Source organism: Dicentrarchus labrax, unplaced genomic scaffold, assembly GCF_905237075.1.
Source record: "Dicentrarchus labrax unplaced genomic scaffold, dlabrax2021, whole genome shotgun sequence".
NCBI lineage: Eukaryota > Metazoa > Chordata > Actinopteri > Moronidae > Dicentrarchus > Dicentrarchus labrax.
In genome coordinates, this window is record NW_026136760.1 from 140,001 (window position 1) to 159,907 (window position 19,907).

Here is a 19,907-nt window from a genome sequence, read left to right on the forward strand (position 1 = left end):
TAGTTATTTAGTTAGTTATTTAGTTAGTTTGTTAGTTATTTAGTTAGTTAGTGAGTTAGTTATTTAGTTAGTTTGTTAGTTATTTAGTTAGTTAGTTAGTTAGTTAGTTATTTGGTTAGTTAGTTATTTAGTTAGTTTGTTAGTTATTTAGTTAGTTAGTTAGTTAGTTAGTTAGTTAGTTAGTTAGTTAGTTATTTAGTTAGTTTGTTAGTTAGTTTGTTAGTTATTTAGTTAGTTAGTTAGTTAGTTATTTGGTTAGTTATTTAGTTATTTAGTTAGTTTGTTAGTTATTTAGTTAGTGAGTTAGTTAGTTAGTATAATTATACAACCTCAGTAGTGGTAATGAGGGCTTTCACCACCCAGGTTTATCCGGCCGGGTATTGAATCGACGACCTTCAGGTCACCAGCTCTCTGAGACCTCTGACTCTCAGTATAAAGTCGCCGGTACAGTTTTGGCGGGTTTGTCGTACCTGAGCAGAACCACGGTGGCGTCCAGAGAGCCGACCAGCAGGTCTGGATATTTGTTCCCATCAACGTCCCCGCCTCCAGACAGAGAGTACCCGAAGGTCCTGAACCCGGGAGAGACCCTGCTGCCCCGGATCACCTGCAGAGAGAGACAGACGGGTTACAGGTGTGATCCACAGTCTGCCTCTCATCTTACGGATCCGTGTTCACTGTGAGACCTGGCTCGGTTCTGTAGAGACCAACTCGCTGCTCCCGCTCCAGATCATAACACTTCCTGTCTCATGGAAAGGAGCTCCGACCGCAAAGTCTGAAACACAAAAACACACGTTGGATTCTTCCTCAGTTCTTTCCACACGTTACAACCAGTTCATCGACGGCATCCTCACCCTGGAAGCCATCTTGGTTGAGGTCTCCAGCGGCGGCAACGGACATACCGAACGCTGACCCAGCCGGTCCTCTCAGCACCACGCTGGGCCGAGTGTCGAACCTGCCTCCCGCGTTCATGTAAACATAAACTGCCCCGCCCCACTCCTGTCGACGGTGGAAGTAAAAAGGAGCGCCCACCAGGAGGTCGTTCCACCTGCAGGGGATCAATGATCAGTGATTTCCAGAGTTATTGATTCTATGAATTATTTCAGTAACATATTGATCCGTTTATTGACAATAAATCACAGAAATATGTGATTATTGGTGGAGTAAAGGCAGAATATTCCACCTACCACTGCAGAGAGGATTCATTATCTTAAGATGAGCTAATTAACACACTGAACAAACTGAAATATAATATTATATATATATATATATATATAATATAAAGGTTGTCAGGATGTTGGGACATAAAGAGCAGGATGTGACCTCAGTGTGAACCCTCCGTTACCCGTCATTGTTGAGGTCGGTGGTTGCCACGGCGTTACCGAAGTACGAGCCCATCTGTTCGCCACGCAGCGTCTGGTTAACGATCAGCTGTTGAGAGTGTTTGACCGCCAACAGCACGGAGCCACGAGCGTCTTCTTTACTGTCCTTAGGAGCTCCTGTTCGTCAATACACCAATCAATAAGTCAGCCAGCCGATCAATAGATCAGCTTTTTACTTCAGTACTTTACAGTTCATCACCTGTTACGATGGTTTCATCATCCTGAGAGAGAAGACCAAGAGCCTGAGTGACCGAATATCCTGCACACACACAAACAGAGGTCAGAGGTCACAGCTCTAAAGTGTATTGATCGGGCTGAGATCTGATCACTGCAGGATCAATATGTGTTCACTGGGCTCTTAAAGGGACAGTTCACCTATATAAATGTGTCTTCTGTTCTTCAGGTTGGGGAAGGAGCTCCTCTGGGTGTCAAATTCAACGAGCGGGTTCATCCACGAGATGTGCACGTTACCTACACCCACCACACACACACACACACACACACACACACACACACACACACACACACACACACACACACACACACACACACACACACACTCGTTACTGGTGAGAACAACAGATGTTACGTCCTGATGACAGGTTCAGGCTCACCTTGCCACTCGTAGCTTCCAGGTGAGCCGACGATGACTTCAGTCTGAGTGATGGAGGCAGAAATCCCCATGTTACACATGACCTCACGGCTGACATCACCCAGGTGACTGACACACACACACACACACACACACACACACACACACACACACACACACGTTTACTGACAGGAAATATCATGTGACCTGTGTGACCTGCGTCGAGTGCGTCAGGTGAGCTACCTGCAGGGCTGGTCGGGGTCCTGCCAGTGCATGTCCGCGTCGTCGTACTTCAGGTCATTTCCACGGACATAACAGCGTCCGATCATGTGTCTGAGTTTGAACTCTCCGTAGAGTTTAACAAACCGATGGCCGCACGCCTGCCGGGGGAGAGAGGGTCGGTTAACTAGGTAGCTAGTTAGTTAGCAACAGTGTGTGCTCAGGTATTATTAATATTAATATATATAACAATTGTTACTGTGGGTACTGGCCCTTTAAACCAATGTGAATGTCTACTTAACATTTACAGACAGCTTGATCAGCCAATCAGAACACAGACTCACCAGGACCCGCCCCCCAGGTCGGCCCTGACTGGCCACGGAGACACCCAGCCACATGTCCTCAACCAGGTCCTCATTCAGGTTCAGGTCTGAAACAGCAGCACAGTGCCACAATGGGCTCCTGATTGGACGTTGCCATGGTGACCACTGATTACAGCCCACTCAGGATATAGATAGGAGCTTTATGATGTCTGAGTGTGTGTGTGTGTGTGTGTGTGTGTGTGTGTGTGTGTGTGTGTGTGTGTGTGAGTTTCTGTGTGTGTGTGTGTGTGTGTGTGTGTGTGTGTGTTTGAGAGGCAGATAAAACAGAAACAGACAGCAGCTGTCACGTCTCACTGAGGGATAGACTACCCATAATGCACCAAGAGAGAGAGATAACATCACACACACATTTAACCTGAAAGAGTCCATACAAACCTCTGGGGAGTTACCCATAATGCACAGCGGCACGGATGTGGCACAGCAACAGACGGGTTTATTTGGTTTCTGTTGGTGTTGTGAAGTAAAATGAGTGGTTTTGTGAATGGAGTCTGGTGGGCACCTGTACACACCTGCAGCCAGGTGAGCAGACCAGCTGTGTGACTCCAGGTGAGACGGTGCAGGTGTGTCCTCTCCTGCACACTTCCTGGTTCAATATCTAAATAAAAGAAAGGTCTCAGGAGTCTCACCTGCATCTATAAGCTTCATCCTGCTGCAGTCTGATTGCTCAGCGGTGATCGGGCAGCTGTACACTCCTCCCGTTCGATTGGCTGGAACATTAGGCTCTGCCTTCTCCCGGGGGGCTCCGACCAATAGCCTGTCAGGACGAGACAGGTGAGACAGGTGAGGTGTTACCTGTAGAGAAAGGTGTCTTTATGGATTATTGATCAGTATACACTGTATCTTTATTGATTATATTGATCAGAATACACTGTATCTTTATGGATTATTGATCAGTATACACTGTATCTTTATGGATGATATTGATCAGTATACACTGTATCTTTATGGATGATATTGATCAGAATACACTGTGTCTTTATGGATGATATTGATCAGTATACACTGTATCTTTATGGATGATATTGATCAGTATACACTGTATCTTTATGGATGATATTGATCAGAATACACTGTATCTTTATGGATGATATTAATCAGAATACACTGTATCTTTATGGATGATATTGATCAGTATACACTGTATCTTTATGGATGATATTGATCAGTATACACTGTATCTTTATGGATGATATTGATCAGAATACACTGTGTCTTTATGGATGATATTGATCAGTATACACTGTATCTTTATGGATGATATTGATCAGTATACACTGTATCTTTATGGATGATATTGATCAGAATACACTGTGTCTTTATGGATGATATTGATCAGAATACACTGTGTCTTTATGGATGATATTGATCAGTATACACTGTATCTTTATGGATGATATTGATCAGTATACACTGTATCTTTATGGATGATATTGATCCTGTATTGACAGTCAGACTGTGGACATATGACGGCCTTTAGCTCGTGTTTCTAGAGTTACGTGTTGTTACGAACACGTTAGGAATTGTTAAAATGTGATATTTCTTAAAGGGAGTTTGGTGCAGGGAGCTTTTAGTTGGATTCAAACTGCTGATATGGATCATTGTTAACGTTTAGTCTCCACTACAGAAACACTAGCTAACTGCTAAAGGCTGATCAGGTTGATTGATGCTTTAATAATGAGAGTATTGATTTGTGATCAGGATCAGTATCAGATCATTGAACTACTGTTTGAGTTCTGCTGTGTTCTCTGTGGACGTTCCTCGAATAAATGAGGAGACGTCTGAAGGACACACACACACACACACACACACACACACACACACACTGATGAAGGACAGACAGAGGACTCGTCTTCGTCTCATAAAAACAACCAGTTTGTTCTGAGACTACAGACAGAGAGTAATGTGATTACTTTTAACAATAGATTCAGTAACTACATACAGTTAGTAATCCCAGTGTTTAGTGTGTGTGTGTGTGTGTGTGTGTGTGTGTGTCTATATGAGTTTCATTTCCTGTTCAGACAGGGGCCTGGATCAGGTGTGTTACCATGGTGACAGTCCGCAGGTGTCACATGTCAGAGCTGTAACTTCCTGTCTGATGCTGACAGACATCATGTGACAAGAAGTACCTGTCTGCTGACATCAGTCTGACCTCCTCCAGGAGAAATGATCTCAATTATTGATCAGGATGTTCAACCAATCAGAGAGAAAGAGGATGAGCCAATCAAAGGACACGATGACTTCTGACCTCCCCAACCAGATTCCTGTGTGTGATCCAATTAGAGAGCATATAGAGATGGTCGTCATGGTGACGGCAGAGACAGCTGGGTGACCTCTGGGTGACCTCTACAGTCCCAACAGCAGACCCCCACAGGGAGTCCTGGAGTCTCCTCAAGGACCAGAAGACGTTACTCCAGGACTCCTTGAACCTCCACAAGTTCCTCAGTGACCCTGGAACCTCGTGCTCTACCTGATGTTTCCTCAGACGCTTTATTAACGCTGCACAGCCTCAGCTGACTGAACACATTATTACACTGCAGCAACCACACACACACACACACACACAGACACACACACACACACACACACACACACACACACACACACACACACACACACACACACACACACACACACACACACACACACACACACACACACACACACACACACACACACACACTCACAGCACACACACACACACACACTCACACACACACACACACACACACACACACACACACACACACACACACACACACACACACACACTCACACACACACACACACACACACTGCAGCAACCGCACACACACACACACACACACACACACACACACACACACACACACACACACACACACACACACACACACACTCACACACACACACTCACACACACACACACACACACTGCAGCAACCGCACACACACACACAGACACACACACACACACACTCACACACTCACACACACACACACACACACACACACACTGCAGCAACCACACACACACACACACACACACACACACACTGCAGAAACCACACACACACACACACACTGCAGAAGCCACACACACACACACACACACAGTAAGTGTTGTTGTTAAAATGTGATATTACTTAAAGGAGCTTTACAACAATCTGTCAGCCAATCAGGGAGCAGCCTGTCTGTGTCTCTGTGGTTGAGTCTGAGCAGCGGTTCAGGAAGGCAGTTTCACACTGTCTGACACACAGACAGACAAACAGACAGACAGACAGACAGGTGTGCACTCACAGGTAGCTGTCTGTCTTCAGGTCTTGGTGCAGAGCAACAGACAGTCCGAACAGACTTCCGTCTCTGCCTGTCTTCAGCAGCGGGAACGATGTGTCGAGGTTGGACGCCACGCACACACCGACCCACACGCTTAACAACACGCCAGTCGCCATGGAGACGCACACCTGAAAGAACAACAACAACAACAACAACAACAACAACAACAGTGTCAGACAGCTGATTAAGGAGCTCCACAGGGCTCCAGACTGGGTCCTCTGTAATATTATGATTGATTATTTGCCAATATCCAGTCCTCATCTGATACCTGTATGTTCATTGGATACACACACACTGTTTATTGATTATAGATCATTGATTGAACCAGCTCCATATAGAACATAGCTCTAGAGTTTATACACTGTTTAATGAGGAGATGTTATACATACAGGAAGTTGTGATCAGTAATTGACTCAGATTCAATCAATCGTTATTTTTACATATTTTCTTCTTTCACTGCAAAAAAATCTTAAAAACAACAAAATATTTAATAAAAGCTGCAGAATGTAAAACAATCATATTTCTCTGTTTACGGTAAGACAGTGAGAGTGTAATCAATGGATATTGATCAGCAGGTTGAACTCTAATAAAAGAGAAGAGGAGAAATTCAAACCTTTTCCTGTTGTTAAAGATCAACTGAATGTTCTTCGTCCTCCGTTCGTTTGATTCCCTCTGAACTCCGTCTGACTTCTGCTCCGTCTGCAGACTGATCTGCACACGCTCAGTTCGCTTTCTCTGCCCCCCTCCCTCCCTCTCTCCCTCCCTCTCTCTCTCTCTCTCTCTCTCTCTCTCATTCTCATTCATCAGTCATGCTCACTCGCCCTGAAATGAAATCATGTCTCTTTGTGTGTTAACCCACCCACACACACACACACACACACACACACACACACACACACACACACTCAGGTCATAAATGGATCCAAGACGTTTGGGCGTGCGAGGGCACCTTCATTGTCTCTCTCTCTGCCTGCACACACACACACCCTCCTAATGTGTGTTTGTGTATAAGGTCAAAGTTCCGTCCTCATAATGTTAGGCAAACATTCACTTTCACACTCCCTCTCTCTCTCTCTCTGATCTCACCCTCTCTCTCTCTGTCTCTCTCTGTCTCTCTCTCTCCCTCTCTGTCTCTCTCTCTGTCTCTCTGTCTCTCTCTCCCTCTTTCTTCTTCTTGTGGGATTATTTTAGCTTCCTGTCTTTGTGAGGACTTCCTCTTTTTCTTATTGCTGATTCCCAAATGCAGATAATCTCACACACACACGCACGCACGCACACACACACACACGCACGCACGCACACACACACACACACACACACACACAGACAAACAGGAAGTAGTGAAAGGGTGTAATAATACATTTATGCCACTGGTTATTGATTGAGCTTATTGATTTTAAGTTATGTAAGAAAACTTCCCACAGTTGGATTGATAACTGATTGATTGTTTTTACACTGTCAATATATCAATAAGTGTGTATGAGTCAGTGTGTTTACATTAACTAATAATTATAATAATAATTGATATATAAGAAATGGAATAAATAAAATAAGTAGAACAGAACTCAAAGACGGTTGGAGTAAAAATAAACATAAAAGGACCACATCACATAAAGACAAGTCTATAAAAATGGGTTTTAAAGAACTTTTTAGAAGTGATTTAAAATAATTTACCGATCCTGCAAGCCTTATCTCCTCTTTATGGCGAAGGCACGATCACCTTTGGTTTTAAGTCTCGACTTTGGAACCGTTAGGAGGGCCCTGCCTGAGGATCTAAGGCTGCGAGCTGGCTCATAGGGAATTAAAATATCTGTAATATAGCTCAGAGCCAGACCTGAGCGTGCTTTAAAAGTGATCAGTAAAATCTTATATTGTATTCTAAAACAGACAGGGAGCCAATGGAGGGAAGCTAATATTGGAGTAATGTGTTGACGTCTGTTAAAACCAGTTAGAGGCCTAGCTGCTGAATTCTGTACCAGTTGGAGGCGAGAGAGTGATTTTTGATTTTTTTTTGCCAGAGAAAAGGGAGTTGCAGTAATCTAGTCTGGAAAAGATGAATGCGTGAATGACTTTTTCCAGACTGGGGGGTGTGAGCATGTGTTTTATTCTAGAAACAGAGCGTAGCTGATAGAAGCAGGACTGGACCAGTTTATTGACATGAGGGATGAATGTCATCTCTGAGTCAAAATGTACACCTAGGTTTCTTGCAGTCTTGAGTTTTATGTTGATGGAGAGGGGACCGAGGGCTTGCTGATAATGACTAATATTGTTTGGGGGGGTGAACAATATGATTTCTGTTTTGGTGTTGTTAAGTTATAAGAAATTTTGGGCCATCCAACTGTTAATATCTTTAAGACAGTCTAAAATAGCAGCTAGGCTTCCAGGGTCACCGGGCCTCAGCGGAAGGTACATTTGTGTGTCGTCTGCATAGCAATGGAACGATACATTATGGTGTTTAATAATCTGGCCAAGTGGGAGCATATAAATAGAAAATAAAATCGGACCTAAAATAGAACCTTGCGGTACACCACAGGTAATTGGAGTTGTACTTGAGGAATAATTACCTGTGGTGACCGAGAAGGTTCTGTCTAAAAGGTAAGAATAAAACCAACTAAAAGCAGTAACTATTAGAAACTACTAATATATTATTCTTAACGGCTTCCTTCACTTGATTGAGGAAGTGTTTTTATCTTCACACACACACACACACACACACACACACACACACACACACACACACACACACACACACACTCTGTGGTCACAATAGCCAATCAGACGCACTTCCTGTCTGTCACCCTCAAACTGACAAACACTGAGCAAAGGCTTCCTTATTCTTTTGGAATCTGCACCTGAATGCATCACAGACCCTGTGAACCTGAACGCATCAGATAAACAACAATCAGTCATTCTGTGTGATTAATGTGTATCTACAATCAAATATCAATATCAATTACTATCTACTGTCAATCAATATCAATTACTATCTACTATCAATCAATCAATATCAATCACTATCTTACGGTGGCCGACAAGGGCAAATGCGCCGCAAATGGCAAAACGCTGCAAACGGCAGAACGCTGCAAACACAGGAATGATGCAAAACCAAAAACACACAAAACCCCAAAACAACTGCAAGAGAGAAATGTTGCAAATTCAACTTTTATTTAACAAACATATTTTTGTATTAAAAGAGACTATTTCTTTAATAACTCAACAGCACTGAAGAAACATATTGTAAGCATATTCATTTGAAACAATTAAAACGCCCTCTGACGGTGGTGACTTTAGAACTGACGGTGGTGACACTAATCTGACGGTGGTGACAGTGGCCTCATTACAACATACAATTCCAAAATGTATACAACTCAAGCTAATGGCTTCTTGCTTATCAACTTTATTTAACTATTTGGTCCAAAAAATAACAATCCTGATCACTGTGACAAACATTTTTCAAGGAATATAAGGTACAATTAAACAATATCATTATTAAAAGTACCCCATCCCCACGTCATCAAATATCAAATCATCATAGTAAAAACTAAAGTAATTACCAGTAGGAATAATGTATAATGCATCACTGACATCATCTTAAACTGTCGTCTAGTGTCCCCTACTCATAAAACTATACAGTATATTCTTCTGTAAACTGGACTGTAAACTGTACTGTAACTATATATGTTGCAAACATTCAAAAAGAAACATGTTCAATTAGCAATAGGCTATCATTAATAAAAGTACCCCTTAATAATCATCATAAGTAAAAAAGAAATCATTACCAGTAGCAATAAGATAGAATTCATCACTGACCTCATATTTAACTGTCATGTAGTGCCCCCCACTCATAAAATAATATAGATCATATTCTTCTGTAAACTAGTCTATAAACTGTATATTGGACGTGAAGAACTGATAAATGAATAACTACGTCTTACAGTCTCTTTTCCATAAACTGAAATGTTTCAAAATACAGAAAGCATTCTGTGTAAATACCACAAAACACATCTGGCACAAAAATAATAATAATTTCTGAACTCCTGTGAGTATTCCCTGACTGTTTTACACCACTCCACCACTCATTTAGCTTTATCATGGTGTATATGTTTCTCCTCTATGAAGTCCATGACTTCAGCAGACAGGTTGTATATCTTCCTCGTCCTGCTTACACGACCTGGTGATGACGGTTCCACAGGTTTCCACCAGAATATGTCTACGTTTCCAAGCCTTTCTCTGACTTCTCTTTTCCCTTTCATTCAAGTCATTGATATTTTTTATCTTCCCTTCCTTCACCCTCTTCTTCCATCTTTGCTTTCCGTTCTGAGGTATTCCTCCTTTAACTCTGCATCACTGTGTGTTTTCTCTCTATGCTTCTTTTGATAGTCCCTGTTTCTTCTCCTTCTCTCCTCCACAGATAGCTGCTGCTTAGCCATAACTTCTTAAAATACATTAAAGTTGAGTGTAATGACTATGAAATTGGGGGGAATTACAGTGAATGTTAGATTTGGTTAAATGTTGTCATGCCATTTTTATTTGGCTTTAGTCATTTGAGATGCATAGCCTACGAGGGATATTGTATACTATGTGCTATGTAGGTAGGTAGTAGGCGCACTGTTCATCCCAAATGACGTAAGCCAAATTAACGTGGCATAATAGTGAATTGAGAGAGAGGGAAGGCACACCTCATCCCCTAGGGTTGTGCGATATGGAAGAAATATAGGGGGAATTACATAAATAAAAATATAAAAGAGGTTAATGAAACATTACAGATCAACAATTATATTCTATCCTCCGTTGAGGACCATTTGGAGGTTTTTGTCACTACCGTCAGACGGTGGTGACGTCTGACGGTAGTGACAAAAACCTACTCTTTCACATGATATGCATGAGTTGTTCACATCAGCCATCTTATTTTCCCTCTGTTGCTAGCTACTTCAGACCTCTTCTTTAAAAATGTCAACTTTTATGTCATAATCTAATCGAATATTTTTTATACAAAAGAGACGGTGTTGTTATGGTTGTGACATTAGCAGTGTCCAAAAATATGAACAAGTTTAAGAGAAAATAACAAACTTATGGGAGCTTGAGTGATCTTGAAGCATGCAGTAGAGCTGAAGGTTTGAAAACGGGGTCCTCAGGAATGTAGTTGACCTTGTAGTTGCCTGATTGTATTGCTTTTTATAACTATCTGACGGTTGTGACGAATATGTGGGACACATTTTGAGCAACCACAAAATAATAGTAAATATTGCTCAAAACTCACTGTTTGTAGTTTTTAATACATATTACAATGTACTCTTTCATGTCGTAAAGATATTATTCAATTCAATTATTACTTTTTGTTTTTTTAATCGAGCTGAAATGATTTTTTTTGTAGGCAATGGGCCAGCATATAATCATTAAATTAATACAAATTAAAAGTAAACCTATAAAAAACCTTACATATGTGCAAAGGACCCCCTGACTATGACCTTGATTCTTTTTATTCATGAAAATATTATTCATTTCCAACAGAATTAGCACTTCTCTTAGTGGGACATGTCTTTGCCAAAGTTTCAAGAATCGGTGATCTGTGAGATTACAGTGATTATTGCTGTTTACACTGATAACAACTGTATTTGGACAGTTTACCTTATACACTGATAAACAACATTTATTCAACTTCCATCATTATACAACATATCTGTCAGTTAACTAACTAATACATTAAAATTACACAACTAATACTTTTACTGTTAATGTCACTGATTTTATATAATATTATAAATATATTAACAGTATTAAACTGTAATTTAACAATTTAATATATTAAATAAACAATAAATCTGTAAATAAATTATAGATTTGATCTTTTTAAACATGTGAATTTACAGGATATTTCTGTAATTTTATTAATGTTTGTATGTATTTATAAAGTCAGTAGTCTTTTATTTGGATGGCAACAGGAAGCAACTCAGAGGGCTACCTCTGATCACAGCTATTGATCACCCAGAACTCCCTCTGTGTGTGTGTGTGTGTCAGTTTGTCACTTCCTGTCCTGAGCCGTCAAACAGGAAGGGACTTCTGTAAATAAAAGCCCAACAAGAAGTCACTGATTACTGTTTGTGCTCATTAAATGGGCGGGAACGACATAATGAGTGAAATCTATGGAGGACTAAAGCTGCCGTTATAGTTATTATATAAAATATTGATTTAAGTCAATAAATATCACATGAAGACAGAAACGTAGAAATAATAATAATAATACTGTGCAGATTAATAAAAAAAAATACAGAGAAATAGAAATAATAAACATTTATTTTACAGTTTATTCTCTTTGTGTTTAGTAATTTATTTAGTTTATTTATTTATTAGTTTATTTATTACTATATGTTAATGATCACATACAGAACCCTTCATTGGGTGAATAAAAACAGAAATAAAAAAATTAAAAATGTAAACAGGAAAGAATAAATTGGAAAATAATGAAATATGACAATAAATTGAAATAAAATTTTTAATTTTAATGATTAACTTCATTTAGAGCATCATTTTGTAGAACCTCTTCTACAAGCTCCCTATGCACTTTGCAAGGCACTAATGCCTAGTCAGTATTATTAACACATAATATAGTAATATAGTCCAAAAACAGTGTATTATGGATCCTTAAAAATAGTTTTTTTTTTGTTTCATAAAGATTAATTTTGCATTTTGGCCTTTGAAGTAAAAAAAACTAATCCACATCACGCAGACAGACAGACGGACAGACAGACAGGACTGGTTCGTCACTCTTTACTGGATTACTAATATCAGCAGAAATAAAGTTACATAAATACGTTCCAGTTGTTCATTTAAATAGTTATCTGTGTTAAACTGTGAAATATTCCCTCACAGGTATAAAGATCACAGTCTCTGCCACATCAAACACTATCACAAACTGGTGAGGTCAAATTGCTGCTGTGTTGCAGGAGAAATGTGTCTTTGCAGACTTTACAGGGTAATATAAAACAAACTTTACCAACTGCTTGTTAGAGCCACTGTGCTGTTAGCTTCTCTGCATTGGCTCCCTGTAAAATGTAGAATAGAATTTAAAATCCTCCTCCTCACCTATAAATCTCTTCATGGTCAGGCCCCTTCATATCTTAAAGAGCTCATAGTACCCTATTGCCCCACTAGAACACTATGTTCTCTGAATGCTGGGCTACTTGTGGTTCCTATAGTCTCTAAAAGTAGAACAGGAGCCAGAGCCTTCAGTTACCAAGCTCCTCTCCTGTGGAACCAGCTTCCAGTTGTGGTTCGGGAGGCAGACACCCTCACCACATTCAAGAGTAGGCTTAAGACATTCCTCTTTGATAAAGCTTATAGTTAGGGCTGGATCAGGTGAGTCCTGAACCATCCCTTAGTTATGCTGCTATAGGCCTAGACTATCGGGGGATTTCCCATGGTGCACTGAGCTCCTCTCTTCCTCTCTCTTTCTGCACTCATTCATGTTCCATTAATGCATGTTACTAACTTCACTTCTTCCCCGGAGTTCTTGTGCTTTCTCGTCTCGCAGGTTCTTGTCGATCCTGGTGGAGCCTCCTGCCATGGCCCTACTAGATTGCCATTGCCAATACTGTTGTTGCTGTGCACCTGTCTGTCTGTCTGTCGCTCTCTCTCTCTCTCTCTCTCTCTCTCTCTCTCTCACCCCAACTGGTCGAGACAGACGACCACCCACCTAGAGCCGGAGGATCTGTCCTAGGTTTCTGCCTTTTAACAGGCAGTTTTTCCTTGCCCTTGTCGCCAAGTGCTTGCTCATGGTGGTACTGTTGGGTCTCTGTAATTAATGTTTTAAAGAGTTCGGTCTAGACCTGCTCTATTTGAAAAGTGTCCTGAGATAACTTCTGTTATGAATTGGCGCTATACAAATAAAATTGAATTGAACTGAATTGAATTGTGCTGCTAGATAGAGGATTTTACCACAGACGTCCACAAGGGGGCGTTTAACTACTCTACATGACACCAACATATTCAGCTTCCACCTGTCGTTGGCAGCACACATCACAGGATGTGAAGCTTGGAAGAAATGCCCTGGGAGTTGGAGTGGACTTCTGTCCTTCAGTTTTTATGTCCACAGGCTACATTATCTAATAAAACATTATCTAATAAAACAATAATTAATAAAACATTATTTAATAAAACATTATCTAATAAAACATTATCTAATAAAACATTATCCAATGAAACATTATCTAATAAATCAATATCTAATAAAACATTATTTAATTAAACATTATCTAATAAAACATTATGTAATAAAACATTATGTAATAAAACATTATGTATTAAAACAATATTTAATAAAACAATATCTAATAAAAAATTTTTTAATAAAACAATATATAATAAAACATTATCTAATAAAACAATATCTAATAAAACAATATTTAATGAAACAATATCTAATAAAACAATATCTAACACTGTTGTTGATCTTTAGTTCTGATGGTTGAACCAGACCACACCTGGCCCCACCAGTACAATTTCACAACCTCAGTCCTCAAAGGGGAACACAGGTGTTCTGTTTCCCCAGTGTTTCCAACCCCACTCCGGCCCTGGCAACAGCCCTCAGATATCAACGTGGTGGTGAGTCAGGTTTGGGTGCCAACGTTGTATAACCCACAGACACACACAGTGAGGGACGTACAGAATGAGTCTTATCGGTGTGAACCAGCAGCTGTTCAGCTCTGACCTTTCTCTGCTCTTTGGTTCAATGAATCATGTTTCTGAAGCTGTGAATACTTTCTGCTTTAAGTCTCTGCAGAACAACAGCTAAATGCTAACATCAGCATGCTGACATGCTCACAGTCACAATGCTAACATGCTAACGTTTTAGCACATTTACCACCATCACATGGGCTTCAGTTCAAGTGCGACAGGTGTGACCTCACCTGAACCCAACTGCACCTGTACTGGTGTGTGTGTATGTTTATTGAGACTACTACAGTCACTCCTTTATTATCTTTCTTTATTATCAGGATATGTACCACAGTCCTTTAAAGTAGCTGTAATTAAACCCCTTCTTAAAAAGCCCACTCTTGACCCAGGGGTTTTAGCCAACTATAGACCGATTTCTAACCTCCCCTTCCTCTCTAAGATTCTGGAGAAAGTAGTCGCCAAAGAGTTGTGTGACTTTCTACATAACAATAGTTTATTTGAGGATTTTCAGTCAGGATTTAGAGTTCATCATAGCACAGAGACAGCTCTGGTTAAAGTTAATAATGACCTTCTGACTGCTTCTGACAATGGACTTGTCTCTGTACTTGTATTATTAGATCTTAGTGCTGCATTTGACACCATTGACCATAATATTCTTTTACAGAGACTTGAGCATCAAATTGGCATTTAAGGAACAGCACTAAGCTGGTTTAAGTCATATTTATCAGATCGCTCGCAGTTTGTTCATGTTAACGATGAATCTTCAATAAATACTACAGTTAGTCATGGAGTTCCACAAGGTTCTGTACTTGGACCAATACTATTTACTTTTATATATGCTCCCTTTAGGCAACATTATTAGGAATCACTCCATTAACTTTCACTGTTATGCAGATGATACGCAGTTATATCTATCAATCAAGCCCGATGAAATTAATCAATTATCTAAATTACAAACATGTCTTAAGGACATAAAATCCTGGATGACCTGCAATATTCTGATGTTAAACTCAGAAAAAAACGAAATTCTTGTTCTTGGCCCCAAAAACCTTAGAGACTCACTGTCTAAAGATATAGTTACTCTAGATGGCATTAACTTGGCCTCTAGCACCACTGTCAGGAATCTTGGAGTTATCTTTGATCAGGATTTGTCATTTAACTCCCACATAAAGCAGACCTCTAGGACTGCCTTCTTTCATCTACGTAATATTAGAAAAATTAGACACATACTATCACAGACAGATGCAGAAAAACTAATCCATGCATTTGTTACTTCAAGGCTGGATTACTGCAACTCTTTATTATCAGGTTGCCCCAATAACTCCATTAAAACGCTCCAATTAATTCAGAACGCTGCAGCACGAGTACTGACAGGAACTAGAAAAAGAGATCACATCTCTCCTGTACTAGCTTCTCTGCACTGGCTCCCTGTAAAATGTAGAATAGAATTTAAAATCCTCCTCCTCACCTATAAAGCTCTTCATGGTCAGGCCCCTTCGTTATCCACGTCAGCGGTAATGACACCCGTTTACGCCAATCGGAGGTCACTAAGATTAATGTGGAGTCGGTGTGTAATTATGCTAAGACAATGTCGGACTCCGTAGTTTTCTCTGGACCCCTGCCCAATGTGACCAGTGATGACATGTATAGCTGCATGTCGTCATTCCACCGCTGGCTGTCGAGGTGGTGTCCAGCAAACGATGTGGGCTTCATTGATAACTGGAAGCCTTTTTGGGGAAAACCTGGTCTGATTAGGAGAGACGGCATCCATCCCACTTTGGATGGAGCGGCTCTCTTATCTAGAAATATGGCGAAGTTTATCTCTAAAACCTGACAGTCCAGAGTTAGGACCTGGAAGCAGAGCTGCTGTCTTACACACTTCTCTGCTCTTTCTTTAGAACAGTCACCCACCCAAAACCCCATAGAGACTGTGTCTGTCCCCCGACCACCTAAATTATTTAAAGAAATAAAAAAAGAGGAGTTCAACATAAAAATCTAATAAAAATTAAAACCAACTCCTCGGTAGCACAAAATAAGAGAATGAAATGTGGGCTGTTAAATATCAGGTCTCTGTCCTCTAAAGCTGTTTTAGTGAACGAATTAATATCAGATTATGATATTGATTTACTTTGTCTTACTGAGACCTGGTTGTCCCACGAGGAGTATGTTAGCCTAAATGAATCCACCCCCCCAGTCATATTAATACTCACATTCCTCGAGGCACAGGCCGAGGAGGTGGAGTGGCAGCCATATATGATTCGAGCGTTTTAATGGACCCTAAACCTAAACTAAATTATAATTCATTTGAAAGCCTTGTTCTTAGTCTTTTTCACCCAAACTGGAAAACACTGCAGCCAGTTCTATTTGTTATAGTGTACCGCACTCCTGGACCGTACTCTGATTTTATATCTGAATTCTCAGAGTTTCTATCAAGTTTAGTTCTTAAATCAGATAAAGTAATTATTGTAGGTGATTTTAATATTCATGTGGATGTTAACAATGACAGCCTTAGTAACGCATTTATCTCATTAATAGACTCAATTGGCTTCCGTCAGAGTGTAAATAAACCAACTCATTGTTTTAATCACACTCTTGACCTTGTTTTATCATATGGCATTGATATTGAACATTTAATAGTCTTCCCACATAATCCTTTCCTATCTGACCATTATTTAATAACTTTTGAATTCATACTATTAGATTATAAGCCATTAGGCAAAACTTCCTACAGCAGATGTCTATCTGACAGTGCTGTAGCTAAATTTAAGGAGGAGATTCCTTCAGTGTTTAATTCAATGCCATGTCTGAATTTAACAGAGTCCTATAATGACTTTAGTCCCTCTGAAATTGATAATCTTGTCGATAGTGCTACAGGCTCACTACGATCAACATTAGACTCTATCGCTCCTATAAAAAGGAAATAATTAAAACATAGGAGACTAGCACCCTGGTATAACCACCAAACCCGCCAGTTAAAACAAATAGCTAGAAAATCTGAAAGGAAATGGCGCTCTTCCAAATTATCAGAATATCGCTCAATTTGGCAAGATAATCTTAAAACCTATAGAAAGGCCCTCCGTAATGCCAGAGGAGCCTATTACTCAGCACTAATAGAAGAAAATAAGAACAACCCTAGGTTCCTCTTCAGCACTGTAGCCAGGCTGACAGAGAGTCACAGCTCTATTGAGCCACATATCCCCATAAACTTAAGTAGCAATGACTTCATGAGCTTCTTCTATAATAAAATTATTACTATTAGAGAAAAAATTAATCACCAACTGCCATCAACAGTTATCAGTAGCTCTCCAAGTTCAGGGACTTCTGTTAATGTAAACTTAGATATATATTTAGACTGTTTTTCTGCTATCGATCTTCATCAGTTAACTTCAATCATTTCTTCATCGAAGCCATCAACCTGTCTGTTAGACCCGATCCCAACTAGGCTGCTTAAAGAAGTTGTTCCCTTAATTGGCACTTCTTTACTGGATATGATTAATCTTTCTTTATTATCAGGATATGTACCACAGTCCTTTAAAGTGGCTGTAATTAAACCCCTTCTTAAAAAGTCCACTCTTGACCCAGGGGTTTTAGCCAACTATCGACCGATTTCTAACCTCCCCTTCCTCTCTAAGATTCTGGAGAAAGTAGTCGCCAAAGAGTTGTGTGACTTTCTACATAACAATAGTTTATTTGAGGATTTTCAGTCAGGATTTAGAGTTCATCATAGCACAGAGACAGCTCTGGTTAAAGTTAATAATGACCTTCTGACTGCTTCTGACAATGGACTTGTCTCTGTACTTGTATTATTAGATCTTAGTGCTGCATTTGACACCATTGACCATGATATTCTTTTACAGAGACTTGAGCATCAAATTGGCATTAAAGGAACTGCCCTAAGCTGGTTTAAGTCATACTTATCAGATCGTTCTCAGTTTGTACATGTTAACGATGAATCCTCCATAAATACTAAAGTTAGTCATGGAGTTCCACAAGGTTCTGTACTTGGACCAATACTATTTACTTTATATATGCTCCCTTTAGGCAACATTATTAGGAATCACTCCATTAACTTTCACTGTTATGCAGATGATACGCAGTTATATCTATCAATCAAACCCAATGAAATTAATCAATTATCTAAATTACAAACATGTCTTACGGACATAAAATCCTGGATGACCTGCAATTTTCTGATGTTAAACTCAGAAAAAAACGAAATTCTTGTTCTTGGCCCCAAAAACCTTAGAGACTCATTGTCTAAAGATATAGTCACTCTAGATGGCATTAACTTGGCCTCTAGCACCACTGTCAGGAATCTTGGAGTTATCTTTGATCAGGATTTGTCATTTAACTCCCACATAAAGCAGACCTCTCGGACCGCCTTCTTTCATTTACGTAATATTAGAAAAATTAGACACATACTATCACAGACAGATGCAGAAAAACTAATCCATGCATTTGTTACTTCAAGGCTGGATTACTGCAACTCTTTATTATCAGGTTGCCCCAATAACTCCATTAAAACGCTCCAATTAATTCAGAACGCTGCAGCACGAGTACTGACAGGAACTAGAAAAAGAGATCACATCTCTCCTGTACTAGCTTCTCTGCATTGGCTCCCTGTAAAATGTAGAATTGAATTTAAAATCCTCCTCCTCACCTATAAAGCTCTTCATGGTCAGGCCCCTTCATATCTTAAAGAGCTCATAGTACCCTATTACCCCACTAGAACATTACGTTCTCTGAATGCTGGGCTACTTGTGGTTCCTATAGTCTCTAAAAGTAGAACAGGAGCCAGAGCCTTCAGTTACCAAGCTCCTCTCCTGTGGAACCAGCTTCCAGTTGTGGTTCGGGAGGCAGACACCCTCACCACATTCAAGAGTAGGCTTAAGACATTCCTCTTTGATAAAGCTTATAGTTAGGGCTGGATCAGGTGAGTCCCGAACCATCCCTTAGTTATGCTGCTATAGGCCTAGACTATCGGGGGATTTCCCATGGTGCACTGAGCTACTCTCTTCCTCTCTCTTTCTACACTCATTCATGTCCCATTAATGCATGTTACTAACTTCACTTCTTCTTGTGCTTTCTTGTCTCGCAGGTTCTCATGGATCCTGGTGGAGCCTCCTGCCATGGTCCTGCTTGACTGCCATTGCCAATACTGTTGTTGCTGTGCACCTGTCCGTCTGTCTGTCTCTCGCTCTCTCTCTCTCTCTGCCTCTCTCTCTCTCTCTCTCTCTCTCTCTCACCCCAACTGGTCGAGACAGACGACCACCCACCTAGAGCCGGAGGACCTGTCCTAGGTTTCTGCCTTTTAACAGGCAGTTTTTCCTTGCCCTTGTCGCCAAGTGC

At 40.3% G+C, this 19,907-nt stretch overlaps 1 protein-coding gene and 1 long non-coding RNA gene across 3 annotated transcripts in view; both read right to left on the reverse strand.

Moving 5' to 3' along the window:
• LOC127359658 (integrin alpha-3) overlaps positions 1-6,611 on the reverse strand; it is a 25,482-nt gene extending 18,871 nt beyond the window's left edge. For both annotated transcript variants that reach the window (XM_051393638.1, XM_051393639.1), the window contains exons 1-12: positions 6,499-6,611; positions 5,850-6,013; positions 3,200-3,327; positions 2,535-2,620; positions 2,215-2,351; positions 1,994-2,100; positions 1,755-1,850; positions 1,579-1,638; positions 1,343-1,496; positions 852-1,045; positions 684-772; positions 471-604 (exon numbers count right to left, since the gene is read on the reverse strand). In XM_051393638.1, the coding sequence (XP_051249598.1) occupies positions 471-604; positions 684-772; positions 852-1,045; positions 1,343-1,496; positions 1,579-1,638; positions 1,755-1,850; positions 1,994-2,100; positions 2,215-2,351; positions 2,535-2,620; positions 3,200-3,327; positions 5,850-6,001 (1,337 nt within the window). In that variant the 5' untranslated portion in view covers positions 6,002-6,013; positions 6,499-6,611. The remainder of the gene's footprint in view (positions 1-470; positions 605-683; positions 773-851; positions 1,046-1,342; positions 1,497-1,578; positions 1,639-1,754; positions 1,851-1,993; positions 2,101-2,214; positions 2,352-2,534; positions 2,621-3,199; positions 3,328-5,849; positions 6,014-6,498) is intronic.
• A 5,550-nt stretch (positions 6,612-12,161) lies between these two features.
• LOC127359681 (uncharacterized) lies at positions 12,162-19,490 on the reverse strand. Its single transcript, XR_007882715.1, has 2 exons — positions 19,219-19,490; positions 12,162-12,968 (listed from the first exon to the last, which is right to left on the reverse strand). It is a non-coding gene; the product is annotated as an uncharacterized LOC127359681 (long non-coding RNA).
• Positions 19,491-19,907: the final 417 nt, after the last annotated feature.